Source organism: Physeter macrocephalus, chromosome 21, assembly GCF_002837175.3.
Source record: "Physeter macrocephalus isolate SW-GA chromosome 21, ASM283717v5, whole genome shotgun sequence".
Lineage (NCBI taxonomy): Eukaryota > Metazoa > Chordata > Mammalia > Artiodactyla > Physeteridae > Physeter > Physeter macrocephalus.
Window position 1 is genome coordinate 106,239,605 of NC_041234.1, and position 21,205 is coordinate 106,260,809.

Genomic DNA, 21,205 nt, shown 5'->3' on the forward strand with positions numbered 1-21,205 from the left:
CATGTGTCTGTGTGTATTAGTGAGGGTCACTTATTTCTGTTAAAAGTCTGTATTAGCTATAGCAGCAATAACGTCCAAAACTCAGTGACCTATAATAACAAGCATTTATTTGTATATTCACAGTTCTGCACGTTGCTCATGAGCTAGGGTTTGTCAGTTCTTGGCTGGGTAGCCCTGTCTCAGTTGTGAGTTGTCTGAGTTTGGCTCCACGCTGCAGGCTGGATTCAGATCAGCTCCGTGTGCTGTAATTCTGGGCCTAGGATGAAGGGGCATGTGCTTCTCATGGTGGGTCACCACAACATCAGGGGCACTTACTCACATCACATACTCTCATATCCCATTGGCTGTATCGAGCCATTTGGCCAACCCCAAGGCTTTTCAAGTCTTTAAAATGCACCAGCTCTTTTCTGCTTCAGGACTTTTGCACATACCATCGTCTCTATTCAATAGCCTTTACTCAATAAATGTCTACTTACTCTTCCTTTCTCAACTTAAATATGACTTCCTCAAGTGGTCTTCCCTGACACCTAATCTAACGTGGTCCCCATCACCACTATTATCTCACTTTCAGAACAGCCTATTTCTTCCTCCCCAGTCCATCATAATTTTTATTTTCATGGTTACTTAAGTGATCACATCCACCTTTCCCATTAGACCAAAAGTGTCATTGACCAAGAGGCTAAGCCACGGCCTCTTTTTTTTTTTTTTTTTTCACCTTTGCATTGAGAGCATTATATCCAGCCTGGTATTTTAAAAAATGTCTGTTGAATGAATGAGTGAAAACCATTAGAACCCTGTAGGGAGAATTTCCACTTTTCAGATGTACTGAGTTTACAGGTTTGGAGACAGACAGACAAACACGACTGATTCCCAGCTCTATTTGTTAAAATGCCTCTGTCTTTTACAAAATCACTTGACTTCTCTGTGCCTATGTTTGCTAACTCTGTTCTCCCTAACTCTGACCGTGTTTTTGAGGATTAAATGGGACTGTGGATGTAAATTCCTAGCCCGATGCTGTGAGGATGTCGTTGGTCAAAATTCAGTCCCCAACAACAGAGCTCCAGTCTCATTCTCACACCAAAGAGTCAGCATTTTAGAGCCTTTGTCATACTTTCCGATTAATGTAGTGCAAATTGTGCTCTTTAGATACTATAAGAAAGTAATATGATGTGTGGAACTTGAAACTAATAAACACTTTCCTAACTGATTCTTTGTTTAAGTCTCTATTTCACATTTATGTCTGCCTTTTGCCTGAAATAGATGGGAGTTTTACAGGCAATAGGAATTGTAAAGATTATAGAGATGAAATTCTAGAAAAGAGTGAACAGCATTAACAAGAATAAAACAAAAGGAAAGCATGAAGCACATTGCAAGAGCAGTGCATGTCCCCTTTGGATGAAGAATTTGCTGGTCCTAGTCACTAGGACATAGAATATAGTGAGTCCAAGGTGTAGTTCCAGAGATGGCAGGGGAAAAATTGTTTTATGACACTTGAGTTTGAGCTCAAGACAGACTGCAGTAGGTGATTCGTTACACATTTAAGGAACTTAGGCAGCACACCTGGGTGGGAGTGGAGATTTGAAATTCAGATTGTAAGTGGCATCTGGTGCCATATGTGTGACCAATCGAATGCACTCGGGTCTCATGTTTACAAGGCTTCAGAACCACTCGAAGAGCTGACTTTAAAATGCAGTAAAGGGAGTGAATTTGTCTATGACTGAATCAAAAAGGTGAAACGTACAATCTGATTTTTATTCCTGATATGGGATGTTTTCAAGCGGGGGTGAAAAATGTCCTAAAATTAAGATTGTGGTGATGGTTACATACTACTGCAAAGATACTAAAAACCACTGAATTGTACACTTTAAATGGGTGAATTGTATGTTATGTGAATTACATCTCAATAAAGCTGCTTTACATAAAAAAGGCACAGGTAAGATTTGGCCCAAGGGCTGTTGTTTGCCCACACTGCTCAAAATGATTGTCTTCTTTCTTTTCCTTTGCTGTATTTATCCCTAAATGAGCTGAGGGGAATCTGTATATCAGCACTTCTGCTACCCGTTCCCAGCACACCGGTTGGGAAGCTCTACCACAGAACACTGGAGCCCCAAAAGTGTGTGGTGGCAGGTCCCTGTGTTTACATATGACTTATTAAAACCCCGTTTCTAACTCAAGCCAGACTCCTACTTTCTGCTCCCCGGTCCCAGCACCATGACGTCATCCAGTCAGGGAGACCAGGTGCTGCACTGAGGAGGGTGAGATGATCAAGGACCCTGCATTCAAAATGGTGGCAAAGGCCTCAGAGTCAACATAGCCCTGAGGCAAAATGTTCAAAGTAAAGTACTGCTGGGCCAGCCCTGTGAAAGCAGACAGATTCTGGAGTTTGCTAAAAGGATGAAGGAAAAGTATTCACCCGCCACCCAACCACTGCACCCCAGGTGCTGACGTGATTCACTCACTCCAGTGAGGAAGTTTGTGAAATGGCAGCTGGGATTGAATCACCACCGATTAGGTTTCTGATAATCCACTGTCACTCTCCAAGAACAGTCAGTCTTCCACAACAACCAAACAGGAGAATTCACTGGAGAGCTGGTAGAGTCCACGGCCCACGTGTCTCTCAAGTCCAATGGACTTTTCTGGAATTCCTGCAGCGTGTGGTGCTGCTTTGGAACAACCACTTTCCTGGGGACTTGGAGCCGCAACAAAACAGCTCCCACATGCCCCTTTCTATCCGAACACTCCAGGGGTCAGGAAGCCAGGCAGGCGTTCACAAAACACAAGTTCCATCAGGGCACAGAATTTTGGCCTTTGTGTTCAAGGCTATAACCCTAGTATCTAGCACATAGGAGGTAATCACTATTTCTGAAGTGAACCAATAGGTGACTATCTAAAATTTAGAGAATATTGACTCCAACTACTCACCCATAAAGTGGGGAACTAACCACTAGATGGTTGAGTGGTCCCACTGGACCTGTAACACAAACTCGAAATATAAAAAAAAAAAAACAAACGAACTACGATGCACAATGTGTTCTAAAGAAACATTTCTCGGATTAGAAACTCTGTTCTAAAGGTGAAAAAAACCCCATAGAATGTAGATTAATATTTAAAAATAAACAGATCCACTAAAAACAAAAAATCATAAACATAAGATTATTACAAGGATGAAGATGAAAATGTCTTTAATCAGTAATGAAAAATGCCAAACACCCTCCAGAAGATGCACTCCATTTAGCCAGCCCACACAGGATTTGAAAGGTTGTCTTTAAATTAACTGTTGAGGTTTACTAAGCTGTTGTTGTGGTTTTTTTTCCAAAACACCTTTAAACCAGGCCCTTTACTGCCAAGAGAAGAAAAGCTGCACAGGCAATAAAAACGCTGCTTTCTTATTTACCCCCTTTTCACTAGAGTCATAGGAATTGCTCTGCAAACATAGCAGGACTGAGTGCTCTCCACCACGACCGCATCGACAACGTCAGATACTTGAGGTATATAGCCATCAGGAAGTTTCAGAGAATCCAGGGTGAAAAAGATAGTATCATCTACCACCCCATTTCTTCCCTGTAGGCTAGTAATGCAGACTTGTAATTACAAATTATGGAAATATTTATGTAAGACGGTCGTGCACTGTCACACGGTCTGCACCTCCTCACTCTGGCTTTAATCTGTAGGTCACTCCAGGGACTTCCCTGGTGGTCCAGTGGTAAAGAATCTGCCTTCCAATGCAGGGGATGTAGGTTTGATCCCTGGTCAGGGAACTAGGTTCCCACATGCCGTGGGGCAACTAAGCCCACGTGCCACAACTACTGAGCTCATGTGCCTCAATGAGAGAGACCACATGCCGCAAACTACAGAGCCCACATGCCCTGGAGCCCGGGCGCCACAACTAGAGAGAGAAAAACCGCATGCCACAACTAGAGAGAAGCCCGCATGCCACAACTAGAGAGAAACTGTGTGATGTAACGAAAGATTCCGCACGCCTCAATGAAGATCCCGTGTGCCGCAACTAAGACCCGACACAGCCAAAAAAAGCAAAAGAAGAAAAATATGTAGGTCACTCCAAATCAGTGATACCCAACCTGGTTGGCACATTTGAGAACACCAGAGTGGAGCGCTTTGTAAAACTACCCATGCCAAGACCCCACCTCACACCAATTAAGTCAGAGTCTCTGTGGATTCGAGTCTAGGATTAGAAACTCTGCTCTAAATAAATAACATACTACGTCCATTAACCTCTGTAGTTACAATGGAGAGAAAGGGATTGAGTAAGAAAGGGATGTGGTGGCAAATAGAATATCATTTCCCCCACTTCGTCTGTCACATTTCAAGCTTCATCTGTACCTTTGTGCAAACTGTATTTCTCACTCATGTTCAGTCTCCACTACCAAACCACACCCAGCGTTTACTGTAAGCTCTAGTCCCACCACCCAAGCCATTCATTCTTCCCCAACAATTCCCTGAACATGATTTGTTGTCTGTTCTTGTTTCTCTCAGAACATTTTAACACCTCCTGAATAAACTGTATAATTAGATCTTAATTTTATGTCTTCTATATTATTCTCTAATTATTTCCTTTCAGAAGCACCACCTTTTCAATAAGAAAATAAACTCCTCTCTGGCAAAGAATATATTTTCTTTTAGGTTTCCCAAAACACCCAGTAGAATCCCGGGCAGGAAAAATTATCACCACAGGCAGGCTAAGCAGAAACAAATAACAAGGCCAACATCAGATGGACCACCTCGTGCGCGTGCTTGTGTCACAGAGGCTTCACTGAGAGGGCCTTTCTGCTCCGCGTGTCTGGATGGATGGAAAACTCAACTTCTACTCGGTCACCCTGATAAGGCTCAAAACCTAAAACAGCCAGGGAGAGAAATCAAGTTGGAATTATCTCTTAATGTTGTCATGTGAAATTTCACAAGTTACTTTGACATCGGAATACCCTAAAATAATTTCTATGACTTTGAAGGTACATTTTGAACACTTAAAAACAGGTAACCTGTAAGTCTTCCTGTCAGAAAGGAAGTTTATAATCCTTTAGGCATTGATTCTCTCTACTGACTTAAGGTCGACTGGAATAAAGCATTAACTGTGCATCTCAGAGCAATCTTTGTGAGAGCAGCACAGGATTTATCAAACCGTGGGTCACATTCACAGCTCCTTCTGGAGAGGAAGGAAGGTACGTAAGTAAGAGCACACCATGTATGAATCTCACTGCCTGAGTTCAAACCTTAATAATGCCCCTTACTCAATTTACTTAACTCTCTGTGCCTTGATTTCTTCATCTGTATAATGAGAAGCACGATAGTAGTACTTACTACATAGAGTTGAAGAGACAATTAATCGATACATAGAAAATTCACAGAATAGCCGTTGGCACGGAATCAGCACCAAATAAATGTTGACGGCTGTTAGTGGGAGCAGTGGCAGTAGACCATATTGCTACAGAAAGAACCAATTTTCTCAAGTGTTTTGGACCGATGATGAACTCTACATATTTTATACTTTTCAGTTATAAACAAATATTTACAGATTTACACAATAAGTTAAAAGCGAGTCACAGGATACAAAGGGTCCATGGACGATTTGAAGCAAATGGAATTCTCAAATGCTGCTACTGAAAGTGAAACTTGGTACAACCACTTCGGAAAGTTGGCAATATCTGCTAAAGTTAAACATTTCTGTACCCCATGATCCAGCATTTCCGAGTTCCATCATAGACACTTCCTTGTTCTCCTTGGTTCCATTACAACTAAATTTTAGAATGACCCAAGACCACATGAGGGACCTCTTCTCTCTCTCTCCTCCCTTCCTCTCTCTCTGTCTCTCTCCACATTTCCTTTGTGTGGCTTTATATAATATCCATAGGCTGATAATTCCAAAATGTATGTAACTGGAGCTCTAACCAACTTCAGATTCATACATCCAAGTGTTTACTCAAATCATTATGTCTAAAGCTAAGCTCTTGCTAGTCTTCTCGTGCACCCAGTTTTGCTCCTCAGTCTTCCCACATCTCAAAGACGGAAACTCTACCCTTAGCATTTTTCCAACAAGACAGTTAGGAGTAACGCTTGACTCCACTTTCCTTCACACCAAATGTCTAATCCATCAGTCAATACTTTCACTTCTACCTTCAAAATATTTCTAGAATCAAATCAATCCTTACAGCCTCCCCTTCTACTAATCTTAGCCAAGTCTCCATCATCCCTCATCAGGACTACTGCAACAGATTCCTAACTTGTCTTCCCAATTTCATCCTTGTCCCATATACTCTGTTCTCAGCATGACAGCCAGCCAGAGTGAACATCTTAAATCATTGTCCAAAGCCCCCCAAAAGGCCAAATCCTTACAAGGATCTATAGATCCCTATGTGGCTCACCTCCTTACTCTCCTCTTTCAGGTCTTCACTGAAACTTTACTTTCTTAGTAAAACCCTCCCTGAATACGTTACCTATTCAGCAGTTTCAGGCCTAGTCCTAAGAATCTAGCCCTGAAAAATAAAATCGTAGGTTCACAAAAAGACTCGTATAAGAATTTTTTTAGCAGCTTTATTCATAATAGCCAAAAGCTGATAACAGCCAACATGACCTTCAACAGGAAAATGGAGAAACTGTGATATACAGAATGAACTACAGACACATGCAACAACATAGATGAATCTAAAAATATCCTCCTGAGTAAAAAAAATATTAAACAAAGGAGTATGTATGTCTGAGTTCATTATATACGTAAAATTCTAGACAGGCAAATTAAATCTATGGTGGGGAAAAAACCCAAAACTGTATTTGCCTTGGAGATGGGGACAGGGGTTGACTGGGGAAAGGCATGAGGGTAATGTTTAGGTACACGCATTTGTAAAAATCCAAAGACACTCAGAAAAAAAAAACTATAAACAAATGACGAACTTGAGTTACTGACACACCTGTTGAAGTATTCAGGAGACGCTATATAAATGTTTGCATTTTCCTTTCAAATACATCAAAGATATAAGATATAATGATGGATGGATGGAATGATGAATACATGGATAGATACATGAAAAAAATAAGTATAATAAAACGTTAATGGTAGACTCCAGATGGTAGTTGTGTGGTGTTCACAAAATTCTTTCAAATTGCTTTTTTTTAAAGAACTTTCTTAATAAAAACACAAAAACTTAAGCCAGGATGGTAAACTTCCACTTCATCATTCCAGTTGCAGTTAACAGAGTTCTCCATAACATGGTAAATCTGAACTACAATCAGCAATAATCTGCCTCCCTTTTCCAAACCCTTTCCAAGATACAAGATAACTAACTCTCCTCTTCCAAGGACCACATGGAGGGTGCTTGATGATTAAATAAAATGCCCTTAATGGTGAGTGACTAGGGACAGTTAACTCCAACCAGTCTCAGGTGGTGATAGGAGAGGTAACAGATGCTTCTGGTCCAACCAACTACTTGGTAGACCAGTTAGTCATGCTGCGGAGCATTCCATGGCCTAAAAATGGCAAGATTCTGTCACGCCATCAAGTTGGCAGGATCACTGAGAAATGTAAGAAACTCTATGTCAGGTTTACATGAAACATTTGTGGGAAAAATCAGATCAGATGTCCTCTCATAAAGTGTAGAGATTAGTCCTAATGCTCCTGTTATAGTATAAATCTATAACTACTTATTTGTTTAATAATTTGGTAACCCTATTTTAGTTTTCAGTAAACCCTTTTGGCAGTAATGAGCTAAAAAATGAATGCATGTTTAGGGAAAATGAAAAATGAATTGATTTTCCAAGAAGGTTGATGAACACATCTTGTGCAATTCACCTGTGTTATGGACTGAATGTCTGTGTCCCCTCCAAATTCGTATGTTAAAGCCCCGACCTCCAGTGTGGCTGTATTTGGAGATGGGGACTCTAAGGAAGCAATTAATGTTAAATGAGGTCATTAGGATGGGGCGCTAATCCGATAGGATTAATGCTCTTATTAGAAGAGACACCAAGAGCTTGTTCTCTCTCTCTCTCTGTGTTTCTCTGTCTCTGTCTCTCTCTTGACCTGTGCACACACCAAGGAAAGGTCATGTGTGGTCTTGGTGGGGAAGAGAGCTCAAGAAACCAAATTGGCTGAAACCTTGATCTTGTACATCTAGAAGTATGAGAAAATAAATGTATGTTGTTTAAGCAGCCCAGTCTATGGTATTTAATTATGGCAACCTGAGTAGACTAAAACAACATTTAGTCTGCCAACATTTACTCTCCACCATGGGGGCCAAAGTGATATCACTAACCACAAGAAAATCAGAGACCCAAATCTCCTTAAGCATTTACTTTATAATGTAGTAGATTTTTAAAGAAACAGTGTCCAAAGACAAAAAGTTAACATGAGAAGATGAAAAAGGCTCATTTACATATAATTCTATGATATAGGACTTTTATCAACTAACTGCTCTAACATAATTTCAACAATGTTTTATTCCAATTTCTCTTAGGTACATTGGAAAAGTGAAACAATAGCTGTTAATATGTTAGCTCCATTAGGAGAAGAACTTCACAGACAGTTAAATGTTGTACATAAACAATCTCATAGGCTACAATTTCAGATACTACCCTGAGTCCATGACAGAATGAAACAAAACAAGGCCATTTAATAATTTTGTCTAAGCACAGAAAAAAAAACAAGGCTACTATGCCACCCACAAAATACCCAATCATAGAATTGCCCCTGCTTTCTGAAAGCATCCAATCTAGGGCTAACCACTGGTTTTCTTAGACTTCCAAATCTGCTAACTAAATCTCAAATCCTATAATAGGTTCTTTCTAATACCCTCTTACTGAGACATGCCATGGTTCCCCCGTCGTGTGTGTTCTCTCTCTCTGAAACAAGTCATCAAGCCAACTTGGTCTTTGGCTGAAGAGCATTGACAAAAGTTGTGAAAGCCTTTTTTTCTGGCAAAAGTGAAATATCTAATACTAATATAAATGCTGTTATAAATGCAGTTTACACTGGGGATACAATGATTTGTTTTTGCAGTGCTCATACAAATACAAATTTGGAACAAAGCACCATAGTAAACATAAGGTTGTTAGAAACTAAAAAAAAAAACAAAAACAACTGATGGAGCAGAAATATACTTGGAATTGGTTGTGGTGCAAGCATAATTCATAACCACGTCCAAACATTTATGATGTTCAACCAGTTGAAACCAAAACCATAGTAGTCAAAATTTAGAAGATGTGTGTGTGTGTATTTATATTTTCAAAATAACTAAACTACAAAACTTCTGGGGCAAAGTTAATACTGAATACAAAAGGAAAATGACTCAGCATGGTTAGTTTTCTCTTTTTTTCACACTAGTTGTCTCTTTTCGTTGTACTGGTCAGATTTCAGGCATGCTTGAGCCTCTGAAGGACTACTGTGTAAATCAGCCCAACTGTCTTAACATGGTAGTGATTTTTTTAAATGAGTATTTTCAATTTTAATTACAGTCTGTTTAAAATCAGCTAGAAATCTTTAATCAAAATATTCAACATACTGCCCAAATTCAGGTTTTAAAGCTTTTGGTGAATTACAATTATTGATATGAAGTTTGCAAAGAGAAAGATGTTGACATTTTTCCCTAAAAAAATGGAGGAAGGGAACAAATTGAACCACCAAAGCTCAAACGGTGTACAAACTTGAAATCAGATAATTGTACTTGGGAACATTTCAGCATGTGGCAAGAATCTCTGAATGTAGCTCTTATTTTGTATTGGAAACATTTCTATTGCCTAACAGAATGGAGGGAAATTAAGAAAAACCTACGAATTTGCCACTGGATTGCAATTTAATGAAACGTTCAAAAGTTTCCATTAATGTTTACAGAAGGGTTTTTTAGAAATAATTCTACTTTTGAAAAATTTATAATATTATTTTAAAGGTCAAAACATAAAACCATAGTTAGTCATATATAAATACCCCAAAAGCAGATTTAACTTTAATCACTTATAACACCCCCTTTTAGCCTCAAAAATGCCTCAGTTTGGACAACAGAGGATACGGTCACCCCCTACAGCTAAGGCGGTAGAAGAGGGTGGCCCTACAGAAGCTCTGGCCTTTGGTAGAAGTATAAAGTCACCGCCAACGTGCAGCCTGGCAATGAGGTAGCTAAGGGAATAAATATTCCAACATTTCCTTGCCCACTCCAGTCTCCTGCTTGTGCTTCCCATTGGCCAAATTCCATCATAAGAATGTCAGCAGCTGAAGAACAGGGTCCTTTAGTCACTACAGAGGCATATTGAAACAGGGAAGCTGCCTCTGGATTAAGATGACTGACTATTGGGCGATTCAAGGTATAAAGTCCAAAAAGGATAAGAAGGCTATGTGGAACTTCCTTTTAACCCTTCAGGTGAATACTCAAGCCAGTATATTCTGAAAAATGAAGAAATAACCTTATTTGTGACCCCAGGCTTCTACCTCAGGTTGCCCTGGTTACATAAGGATATATAGGATTTTCTAGGACTGTAATAGGGCATGGCCTGAAACATACGAAAGAAATAGCAACATTGTGCACTTGGTAGATATCCCCAGCCTCACATCCTTCACGAAAATGGTTAAGATTTATTGTTTATTCACATAAAATAATAATCTGAGGGAATTCCCCAGCAGTCCAGAGGTTAAGACTCTGTGCTTCCGCTGCAGGGGGAGTGGGTTCCATCACTGGTCAGGGCCACATGCCGCGTGGCAGGGCCAAAAAAAATTAAAATCTGAGACCCATCACTGATGTTAACCATTTTCCGTGAGCAACATTCATGGATCCAAACCCTCGAAACTTGTCTGCAAAACGGGGCTGATCACTACCATCCTGTGAGGCAGATAAAACCCAATGGGATCTTGGACCTAGAAGCACCAATGAGACCATCTCCCACTGGCATATAAACGCATTCATGTTGGGCAGAGAAGAACATACACACACTCGGTTCCTCCCTTTCACACACTCCTGTCACACACGTCTGCATATATTCACAGCCCATGCACTCCTCAACCCGCTTACAATTTTTTTTTCATCTATACCATCCTATTAGAACTGGCCACACCAAGGTTACCTCAGAAGGTTCCTGAGAGGATTAAATCTGATAGGGTAAATTCCGTACTTAACACAATACCAGATTCGATAACATCTGGATCCTACTGGCCTTTACAATCTCATTTCATACCCACCCCTCGTTCGAGTTCATATGACACCTACTTACTATACTCCAGCCATCCTGCCCTCCCTTCAGTTCCAAGGACATGCCAAGATTTTTCCACCTCAGGACTTTTCCAATGTTTCTTCCCTTTGAAATATTTTCCCCAGCTGGCTCCTTCTTCTTCAGGTCTCAGCTCAAGTGTCACCTCCTCAGAGAGGCCTTCCCTAATCTGCTATCTATAGTAAACCTCACTCTACTCCCAGTTTTACTATCACAACACCTTCCCCAAGTCCCAAAGAGCAGAACACAATCTGCATCTCTTTGGGCGGGGGTAGGGATAGGGGTGGGGGGAGGCTTACTTGCATATTGTCTGAGTTCCACCTCATTAGAATGTAAGTATTATGAAAATAGTACCTGGAACAGAATGAGGCACTCAAGTATCTATTGAATGAACATAAACAAGGAAGGTACATACATGGACTCTCCATTATGTGGAACAAAAAAAATTAACACAATTTTTCCTTCTTTTAGATTCCTATTATGTTTTAAATTGTAATTGGTTTTTGCCATTTTCATTGGGTTTTATAGTCAGCTTAAAGTAGCTAAGACTCTGCGCTCCCAATGCAGGGGTCCTGGGTTCAATCCCTGGTCAGGGAATGAGATCCCACATGCCTCAGTGTAGATCCCATGTGCCGCAACTAAGACACGGCGCAGCCAAATAAATAAATAAATAAGTATTTAAAAACAAGAAACAACCCTCCCCCCCAGAAAAAAACCAGCAGCTTTCTGACAATTCTAAGTATGACTGGTTAGGTGCTCAGGTCTTCTTTTTCATTTACTCTCTCTTTCACCCTAGAGAGTCTATTGCTCCAATTCACTCAATTTATTTTGCAGCAGTAAATTCCTCCACCTGTGTTTTGGGTTCCATCCTCTCTTTACAACCAGGGACCTTGTTCCATCAGTCCTTCCCGCTCTCTTCTTCACCTTCAATCAATCTCTTTGGCATTACAAACATCTCCAAGTGTTTCCCATCTTGAGAAACATTCTCCTAGCGAGGGCTACCATTGGTGGTGACTTCCTGTTGGCATAGTTATAGGGACCAAAATATTGCCTTTGGAGCTTAGCAATCACAGGGACCTTTACTCCTAGAATTAGTCATTTCGACTAAACGGGTCTTAAAATCCTAGTTGCCACCAGACAATCACCTTTGGGGACTTCTCATTGGGCTTAAACAGGTACAATATTTTTACTTCTATTCATCTTTCAGAATCCAGCCTGGCAGGGGGTTGCAGGGGTATGGAGTCCAGCTGGGAAAGCGCCTCAAAGAGGCAGCCTTCCCCAGTTCTTTCCATAGCACTCAATCATTCTCTCTCATGCTCAGTAATGTGGTGTTTTTTTTTGCATTCTTTTAATCACATTCTTTTAATGTCTGTCTCTCTCAATTAAACTATGAGCTCTTTGCACACGGGGTTTAATAAAGTCTTAGTTATCTTGGTCTTGCCAATATCTAGCACTCTATCTTGAGCTGAATTAAACTCAGACAGCATTAACAAATGATCGCTTTAGGCATAAAACAACAAAATGTTATACCTGATAATTAATGGACACACACACACATACACATACACATACACACACACAAACACTTGTAAAGTGTTGGAGGAGGTTACTGAGAAGACATGACAACTGGTTGACCCACAAACTGGACCTGGGCAATTAGAGGTTCCTCATCGCCTCATCTCTTCCATTGCCTTGGAATGTATGATCCACCCACCATTCCCACATTTCAAGGACGCAGCCTTGAGAGAGTAAGGTATTGCTGAGACCATTTGGGTGGTATACGTGACCAAACCCTGTTAAGGCCTCTGTATAAACAGTTAAAATTCTGATGGGCAGGTACAGAGATCTACTTGTCTTGTACACTCAAGACAAACGCCGTATATTAAGTTCCCTTGCTTTTCAAACCGGCGCCCTACCCATCTGGAGTGGCCGGCCTCTTTCTAGGTCTCTACTTGCCCTCTATGTACAGGGCCAGTTTGGGAACCAACAGAAAGGTACAAGGCTACATCCAAACCTTATTTTAAAGCGTTTAAAGAATAAAAAAAAGTATCCCTATATACTTGTAAGATTTTTCAGTTAGATTAGAAATTCAATGCTTATATGAATGGAAAAATGACACAAATACTAGTAACTGCATCCAATAAACGAAAATGCACCAAGTGATAGCATGAGCTTTTAAAAACATTATGCATCTGTCCCTTGCTGTACATCATTTTCAACTCCAAAAGTCCACCTCAAGTATTAAAGAGCCTCCAACTGGAGCCAGGGACAATGGAGAAATAATTCTAGTGTAAAATCCTCTCACCAATTAAGCATGTCCCAAACTTGACCCCAGAAATGATGCCTGTAACCATTTTCAAATGCAATCTATAAAATTTAAAAATAAGTAAAACCTAATTTTAAACTTTAAAAAATGTAAATTGTACCTTTACAAACAACGTGTAGAGAGAAGTAACTTGTGTGATGAATGTAGTCAACATCTTCCATCAGAGAGTTAATACAGCCAAGTGAAACTCTAGTACAGGAGTCTGGCAGTCCATCACCATGGCAATTATCACAGAAAGCATCCACCTGTGAGATAAAGAAACAGTTACTTCACACACAGCAAAAGTTTAAAAATCAGAAACATATGCTTAATTCGTTGTTTGAGAAACGGTTTAAACAACTAAAATAAACAGTGGTGAATATATTTCACCTGACAAGCATATCATAGACATGAGATGAGAAAATAATGTCTGAGCTTCACATCTTTTTTATTCTATTTTTTACAGCAGTTTAGGAAAATTGAGCAGAAAGTTCCCATATATTCCTCTCCTCCACCCTCAGTTTCCCCTCTTACTAGCATCTTGCATTTGTTCAATTGGTACATTTGTTCAATTGATGAAGCAATATTAATAAATTATATTTAATTAAAGTCCATAGTTTAAATGAGGGTTCATGCTTTGCATTGTACTGTCATTTTTAAAACGTGTCTGAAAACATTATTTGTGCACCAACAAGTTAAATGCACTGATCACATTAGATTCAAAGATAAAAGATATACTGTTCCTGCCCCCAGGAACTCACAATCAAAGAGGAGTAAAAGGCAAAAGTAACCAATTCAAAGCAAGTTCTGAAAGTTGGTAAAAATATGTGCAAAAATGGGTTTCTGGGAATTCCCAGTACAGAGAGAATTTAAGATTCAGAGAATACAGTGTCAATTGGTCCAATAAAGCTGAAGCATAATTTGATCATACGTATTAACATGGTAAATATCTGTACTGAGGTAATGGTTGCATGACTCTGTAAATTTACTAAAAGTATCATTGAACTATACCCTTAAAATCGGAGAATCTTACGCTATGTAAATTGTACCTCAATAATAATGTTTTTATTTTTTTGCATTCTGATAAAACCTTTTACTTTATTTCTTCTTAAATTTTTTATTGGAGTATAGTTGATTCACAATGTTTCATTAGTTTCAGGCGTACAGCAAAGTGAACCAGTTATACATATGCATATACCCACTCTTTTTAAGATTCTTTTCCCATATAGGTCATTTCAGAGAACTGAGTAGAGTTCCCTATACTACACAGTAGGTCCTTATTAGTTATCTACTTTATATATAGTAGTGTGTATATGTCAGTCCCAGTGTCCCAATTTATCCCCCCCTTCCCCCCTTGTAACCATAAGTTTGTTTTCTACATCTGTGACTCTATTTCTGTTTTGCAAATGAGTTCATTTGTACCATTTTTTTTAGATTCCACATGTAAGCGATATCATATGATATTTGTCTCTCTCTGTCTGACTTACTAAGGCTATTTTTAAAAAGTGATTAAAAATGCATGTCTGGGGGCTTCCCTGGTGGCGCAGTGGTTAGGAATCCGCCTGCCAATTCAGGGAACACGGGTTCAAGCCCTGGTCCGGGAAGATCCCACATGCCACGGAGCAACTAAGCCCATGTGCCACGACTACTGAGACTGCACTTTAGAGCTCGCGTGCCACAATTACTGAAGCCCGTGCGCCTACAGCCTGTGCTCCACAACAAGAGAAGACACCGCAATGAGAAGCCTGCGCACCACAACGAAGGGTATCCCCCGCTCACTGCAACTAGAGAAAGCCCGCGTGCAGCAACGAAGACCCAATACAGCCAAAAATAATAAATAAATAAAACAAATAAATCTATTAAAAAATGCATGTCTGTTCACCTAGCAATTACATTTCAACAAATGCAAAAATCCTTTACGCAGATGAAAAAAGGAAGTTTCGGAATAGTATAGACTCTAATAATTATCATTGTTAATAATTGCAAATGCTGAAGAATATATATACAATTTATATTTTTATAAACAGAAACCACTACAAAGAAAAGAACAAATGTCCCACACCATCCAGTGAATTGGACTTCAAATTCCACTCTACATCCACTATACCACATCACCTCAGAGAGACTGAATAACTAGAAGCAAGGTTGGAAGCCCCCCGCCCCAGGAAGACAGTCCCCAAACTTATCTTACTCTGATTGCTTTCAATCCATGAGATGTTTTATCTTCCTTCACAACTGCAGTAACCTTTTGCCCAACTTTCAGAAGCCCGTTGCCAGTTACAACATCACTACTGAAGTAGATCAACTCATTGATCAAGCCATAGTCACTACAGAACTTTGTCACGACTCCCTGCACAGTTTTTAACTTGGTGTCTCCTAAGAGATGAGTAAAGTAAAGATTTCATTAATCAATCTCAAAAGCAAACACATATTATAAAGAAACTCTACCAGAGGAAGATATAGTAGACAATGAACTAAATCTAGAAATAAATTGGGCTAGGCCAGTGCACAAATCTTTGAAATTCAGTTTGTGTGAAGAATAAAATTAGGGCTTCTTATTGTTTAAAGAAAAGAAAATCGGGCTAGATTTGAGATACAGATGACAATGACAGTAGAACATAGTGGTGAAGTGTGCTGGATTTGGGAGGCAGGATGCTGAATAGTGAAACGCTGGTTCCACTATTTCTTTGTTTGGCACAGTGGCTCCACGCCCAAGGCAGTAGAGCTCTAAGGTGAAGAACGTTGAGTCTGGAGCCCCACCGCCTGGTTTTGAATCACACAACTCTTCCCCTTACCTAAATCTTTGTAACCCTGGGTTCATTTCTTAACCTCTCTGAATTTGTTTTCATCTGTAAAACCAGGTCAATGACAATGTCTACCTAAAAGAGTGGATCTTAAATGTTCTCACCACAAAAAAATAAGATAATTATGTGAGGTGATGGAGGTTTTAACTAGCTTTATTGTGTAAACATTTCACAATATATACATATATCAAATCATCACATTGTACACCTTAAACTTACACAATGTTATATGCCAATTATATCTCAATAAAGCTGGGGAAGAAAGGTTGTAATAAATATTAACTGACACATACAAGTCAACTGTTTAGAACCATGAATGCCTACCACAGGGTAGAGCTTCTGCTAGTTGCTGTCATGGTATCTGCATCTAGACAGTCTAAAGTCTTTAAAGCATTGTTATTGTTATATAATTTCATCGTTATCAACAACAGCATCAACAGCACATCTGGAAATTCTTAAACAACTCACCAGACAGAGCACATAAAGAGATCTGGGGATTTAAATTTAGCCCAGGAGTCAAGATGGCAGTATAGGGACACGTGGAGTTAGCATCTCCCCACAACTAGGGTGCCTGCTGGCCGCTGGTGGGGGACTCTGACGCCCAAGGAGATGGGAGGAACCCCAAAGTGAACCGGTAGGACGTAGGGGGACTGAAGGGGGAGGAGAAGGGGAGGCCAGACAGGATCAGCGTCCCTGAGGCCGGGAAGATCAGGAGAGGCAGGTGGGAGGGACTCTCAGGGAAGAGAGGGAAAGGAGCAGAGGGCAATTGCCTGGCCCACTCAGGCTGGGGAGGCTGCTGAGCTCCCAGGCCGATCCCCTTCCCTCCAAAGCCCCCTTCAGGCCTCGTGAGTCCTTGGGGGCATAGGAGGGAGGCCTGGGAGATCAGGATAGGCAGGTGGGAGGGGCCCTCCGGGAGGAGCAGGAAAGGAGAGGAGGGCGTTTGCCCCACCCACTTGAGCCCAAGAAGACTGCTGGGCTCCCAGGTGAGGTCTCCTGCCCTCTGAGACAAGGGGTGGGGGGCACGCCTGGGCCCCTTCTGTTCCTTGAGCCTAAGCCCCACCTCCCACAGCCCCCAGGGCCTTTTCCAGCCCTGTGGGTCGTAACCATAGGCGCTGCCCACCACCCAAACCTCGCCCTTGCTTAGGCCCTGCTCTCCACAGCCAAGGCCTCCCCCCCCTCTTTTTTTCTTCTTTTCCCTCCTCCTATTTTTTACTATTGCGGTACTGATGTACCTTCCAGTTGTTGATTCATCTATATTTTTATTTTTATATTCTTTCTAACATATCTGTTAGTTTCCTAGTCTAATTTTATTTTTTACTTTGTTATTGTTCTTTTTTTTTTTTGCCACCCCATGCGGCTTGCGGGATCTTTGTTCACGAGCTGGGGGTCAGGCCAAAGCTCCTGTGGTGGGAGCTCTGAGTCCGAACCACTGGACTAAGAGAACCTCAGAGCCCAGGGAATATTCATCAGAGTGAGGTCTCACGGAGTTCCTCATATCAGCACCAAGACCCAGCTCTACCCAGTAGCCTACAAACTCCAGTGTTGAAAGCCTCAGGCCAAACAACCAGTAAGACAGGAACACAATCCCACTCAAACAAACAAAAAAAAAAATGAGAAGGCAAAAAAATATGTCACAGATAAAGGAGCAAGGTAAAAACCTACAAGAACAAATAAATGAAGAGGAAGTAGGCAATCTACCTGAAAGAGAATTCAGAGTAATGATAGTAAAGATGATCCAGAATCTCAGAAATAGAATGGAGGCACGGATTGAGAAAACACGAATCACACAACTCTTCCCCTTACCTAAATCTTTGTAACCCTGGGTTCATTTCTTAACCTCTCTGAATTTGTTTTCATCTGTAAAACCAGGTCAATGACAATGTCTACCTAAAAGAGTGGATCTTAAATGTTCTCACCACAAAAAAATAAGATAATTATGTGAGGTGATGGAGGTTTTAACTAGCTTTATTGTGTAAACATTTCACAATATATACATATATCAAATCATCACATTGTACACCTTAAACTTACACAATGTTATATGCCAATTATATCTCAATAAAGCTGGGGAAGAAAGGTTGTAATAAATATTAACTGACACATACAAGTCAACTGTTTAGAACCATGAATGCCTACCACAGGGTAGAGCTTCTGCTAGTTGCTGTCATGGTATCTGCATCTAGACAGTCTAAAGTCTTTAAAGCATTGTTATTGTTATATAATTTCATCGTTATCAACAACAGCATCAACAGCACATCTGGAAATTCTTAAACAACTCACCAGACAGAGCACATAAAGAGATCTGGGGATTTAAATTTAGCCCAGGAGTCAAGATGGCAGTATAGGGACACGTGGAGTTAGCATCTCCCCACAACTAGGGTGCCTGCTGGCCGCTGGTGGGGGACTCTGACGCCCAAGGAGATGGGAGGAACCCCAAAGTGAACCGGTAGGACGTAGGGGGACTGAAGGGGGAGGAGAAGGGGAGGCCAGACAGGATCAGCGTCCCTGAGGCCGGGAAGATCAGGAGAGGCAGGTGGGAGGGACTCTCAGGGAAGAGAGGGAAAGGAGCAGAGGGCAATTGCCTGGCCCACTCAGGCTGGGGAGGCTGCTGAGCTCCCAGGCCGATCCCCTTCCCTCCAAAGCCCCCTTCAGGCCTCGTGAGTCCTTGGGGGCATAGGAGGGAGGCCTGGGAGATCAGGATAGGCAGGTGGGAGGGGCCCTCCGGGAGGAGCAGGAAAGGAGAGGAGGGCGTTTGCCCCACCCACTTGAGCCCAAGAAGACTGCTGGGCTCCCAGGTGAGGTCTCCTGCCCTCTGAGACAAGGGGTGGGGGGTGCCAACCCTTGTGGCTTTTGGGATCTTGGTTCGCGAACCCAGGGTCAGGCTGAAGCTACTGTGGTGGGAGCTCCAAGTCCGAACCACTGGACTAACAGAGAACCTCAGAGCCCTGTGGGTCGTAACCATAGGCGCTGCCCACCACCCAAACCTCGCCCTTGCTTAGGCCCTGCTCTCCACAGCCAAGGCCTCCCCCCCCTCTTTTTTTCTTCTTTTCCCTCCTCCTATTTTTTACTATTGCGGTACTGATGTACCTTCCAGTTGTTGATTCATCTATATTTTTATTTTTATATTCTTTCTAACATATCTGTTAGTTTCCTAGTCTAATTTTATTTTTTACTTTGTTATTGTTCTTTTTTTTTTTGCCAACCCTTGTGGCTTTTGGGATCTTGGTTCGCGAACCCAGGGTCAGGCTGAAGCTACTGTGGTGGGAGCTCCAAGTCCGAACCACTGGACTAACAGAGAACCTCAGACCCCAGGAAATATTCACCAGAGTGAGGTCTCACGGAGTTCCTCATCTCAGCATCAAGACCCAGCTCTACCCAACAGCCCACAAACTCCAGTGTTGGAAGCCTCAGGCCAAACAACCAGTAAGACAGGAACACAAAACCACTCATAAAAAAAAAATGAGGTGGCAAAAAAATATGTTACAGATGAAGGAGCAAGGTAAAAACCTACAAGAACAAATAAATGAAGAGGAAATAGGCAATCTACCTGAAAAAGAATTCATAGTAATGAAAGGAAAGATGATCCAGAATCTCGGAAATAGAATGGAGAAAATACAGATGAAGGAGCAAGGTAAAAACCTACAAGAACAAATAAATGAAGAGGAAATAGGCAATCTGCCTGAAAAAGAATTCATAGTAATGAAAGGAAAGATGATCCAGAATCTCGGAAATAGAATGGAGGCACGGATTGAGGAAATACAAGAAATGTTTAACAAGATCTAGAAGAACTAAAGAACAAACAAACAGAGATGACCAACACAATAACTGAAATGAAAAATACACTAGAAGGAATCAATAACAGAATAACTGAGGCAGAAGAATGAATAAGTGAGCTGGAAGACAAAATGGTGGAAATAACTGCCAAGGAGCAGACTAAAGAAAAAAGAATGAAAAGAATTGAAGACAATCTCAAAGACCTCTGGGACAATACTAAATGCACCAACATTTGAATTATAGGGGTCCCAGAAGAAGAAGAGAAAAAGAAAGGGACTGAGAAAATATTTGAAGAGATTATAGTTGAAAACTTCCCTAATATGGGAAAGGAAATAGTTAATCAAATCCAGAGAGCACAGAGAGTCCCATACAGGATAAACCCTAGGAAAAACACACCAAGACACATATTAATCAAAGTAACAAAAATTAAATTCAAAGAAAAAATATTAAAAGCAGCAAGGGAAAAACAAAAAATAACATACAAAGAAATCCCCATAAGGTTGTCAGCTGATTTTTCAGTGGAAACTCAGCAGGCCAGAAGGGAGTGGCAGAATATACTTAAAGTGATGAAAGAGAAAAACCTACAACCAAGATTACTGTACCCAGCAAGGATCTCATTCAGATTCAATGGAGAAGTCAAAAGCTTTTCAGACAAGCAAAAGCTAAGAGAATTCAGCACCACCAAACCAGCTTTACAACAAATGCTAAAGAAACTTCTCTAGGAGGGAAACACAAGAGAATAAAAAGACCCAGAAAAACAAACCCAAAACAATTAAGAAAATGTTATAGGAACATACATCTCGAAAATAACCTTGAATGTAAACGGACCAAAAGACACAACCAAAAGACACAGACTGGCTGAATGGATACAAAAACAAGACCCATATATATGCTATCTACAAGAGACCCACTTCAGATATAGGGACACATACTGATTGACAGTGAAGGGATGGAAAAATATATTCCATGCAAATGGAAATCAAAAGAAAGCTGGAGTAGCAATACACGTATCAGATAAAATAGACTTTAAAGACTGCTACAAGAGATAAGGAGGGACACTCCATAATGATCAAAGGATGAATCCAAGAAGATATCACAATTATAAATGTTTATGCACCCAACATAG

General features: G+C 40.8%; 1 protein-coding gene across 1 annotated transcript in view; it reads right to left on the reverse strand.

Annotated features, from left to right (window-relative positions):
• Nucleotides 1-2,217: 2,217 nt before the first annotated feature.
• The window catches only part of CT55 (cancer/testis antigen 55), a 24,739-nt gene continuing 5,751 nt past the window's right edge, over nucleotides 2,218-21,205 (reverse strand). Inside the window, exons 2-7 of the mRNA XM_024128076.2 lie at nucleotides 15,693-15,877; nucleotides 13,623-13,767; nucleotides 4,773-4,852; nucleotides 4,342-4,381; nucleotides 3,395-3,581; nucleotides 2,218-2,386 (exon numbers count right to left, since the gene is read on the reverse strand). Coding sequence (XP_023983844.2) covers nucleotides 2,218-2,386; nucleotides 3,395-3,581; nucleotides 4,342-4,381; nucleotides 4,773-4,852; nucleotides 13,623-13,767; nucleotides 15,693-15,877 — 806 coding nt within the window. The remainder of the gene's footprint in view (nucleotides 2,387-3,394; nucleotides 3,582-4,341; nucleotides 4,382-4,772; nucleotides 4,853-13,622; nucleotides 13,768-15,692; nucleotides 15,878-21,205) is intronic.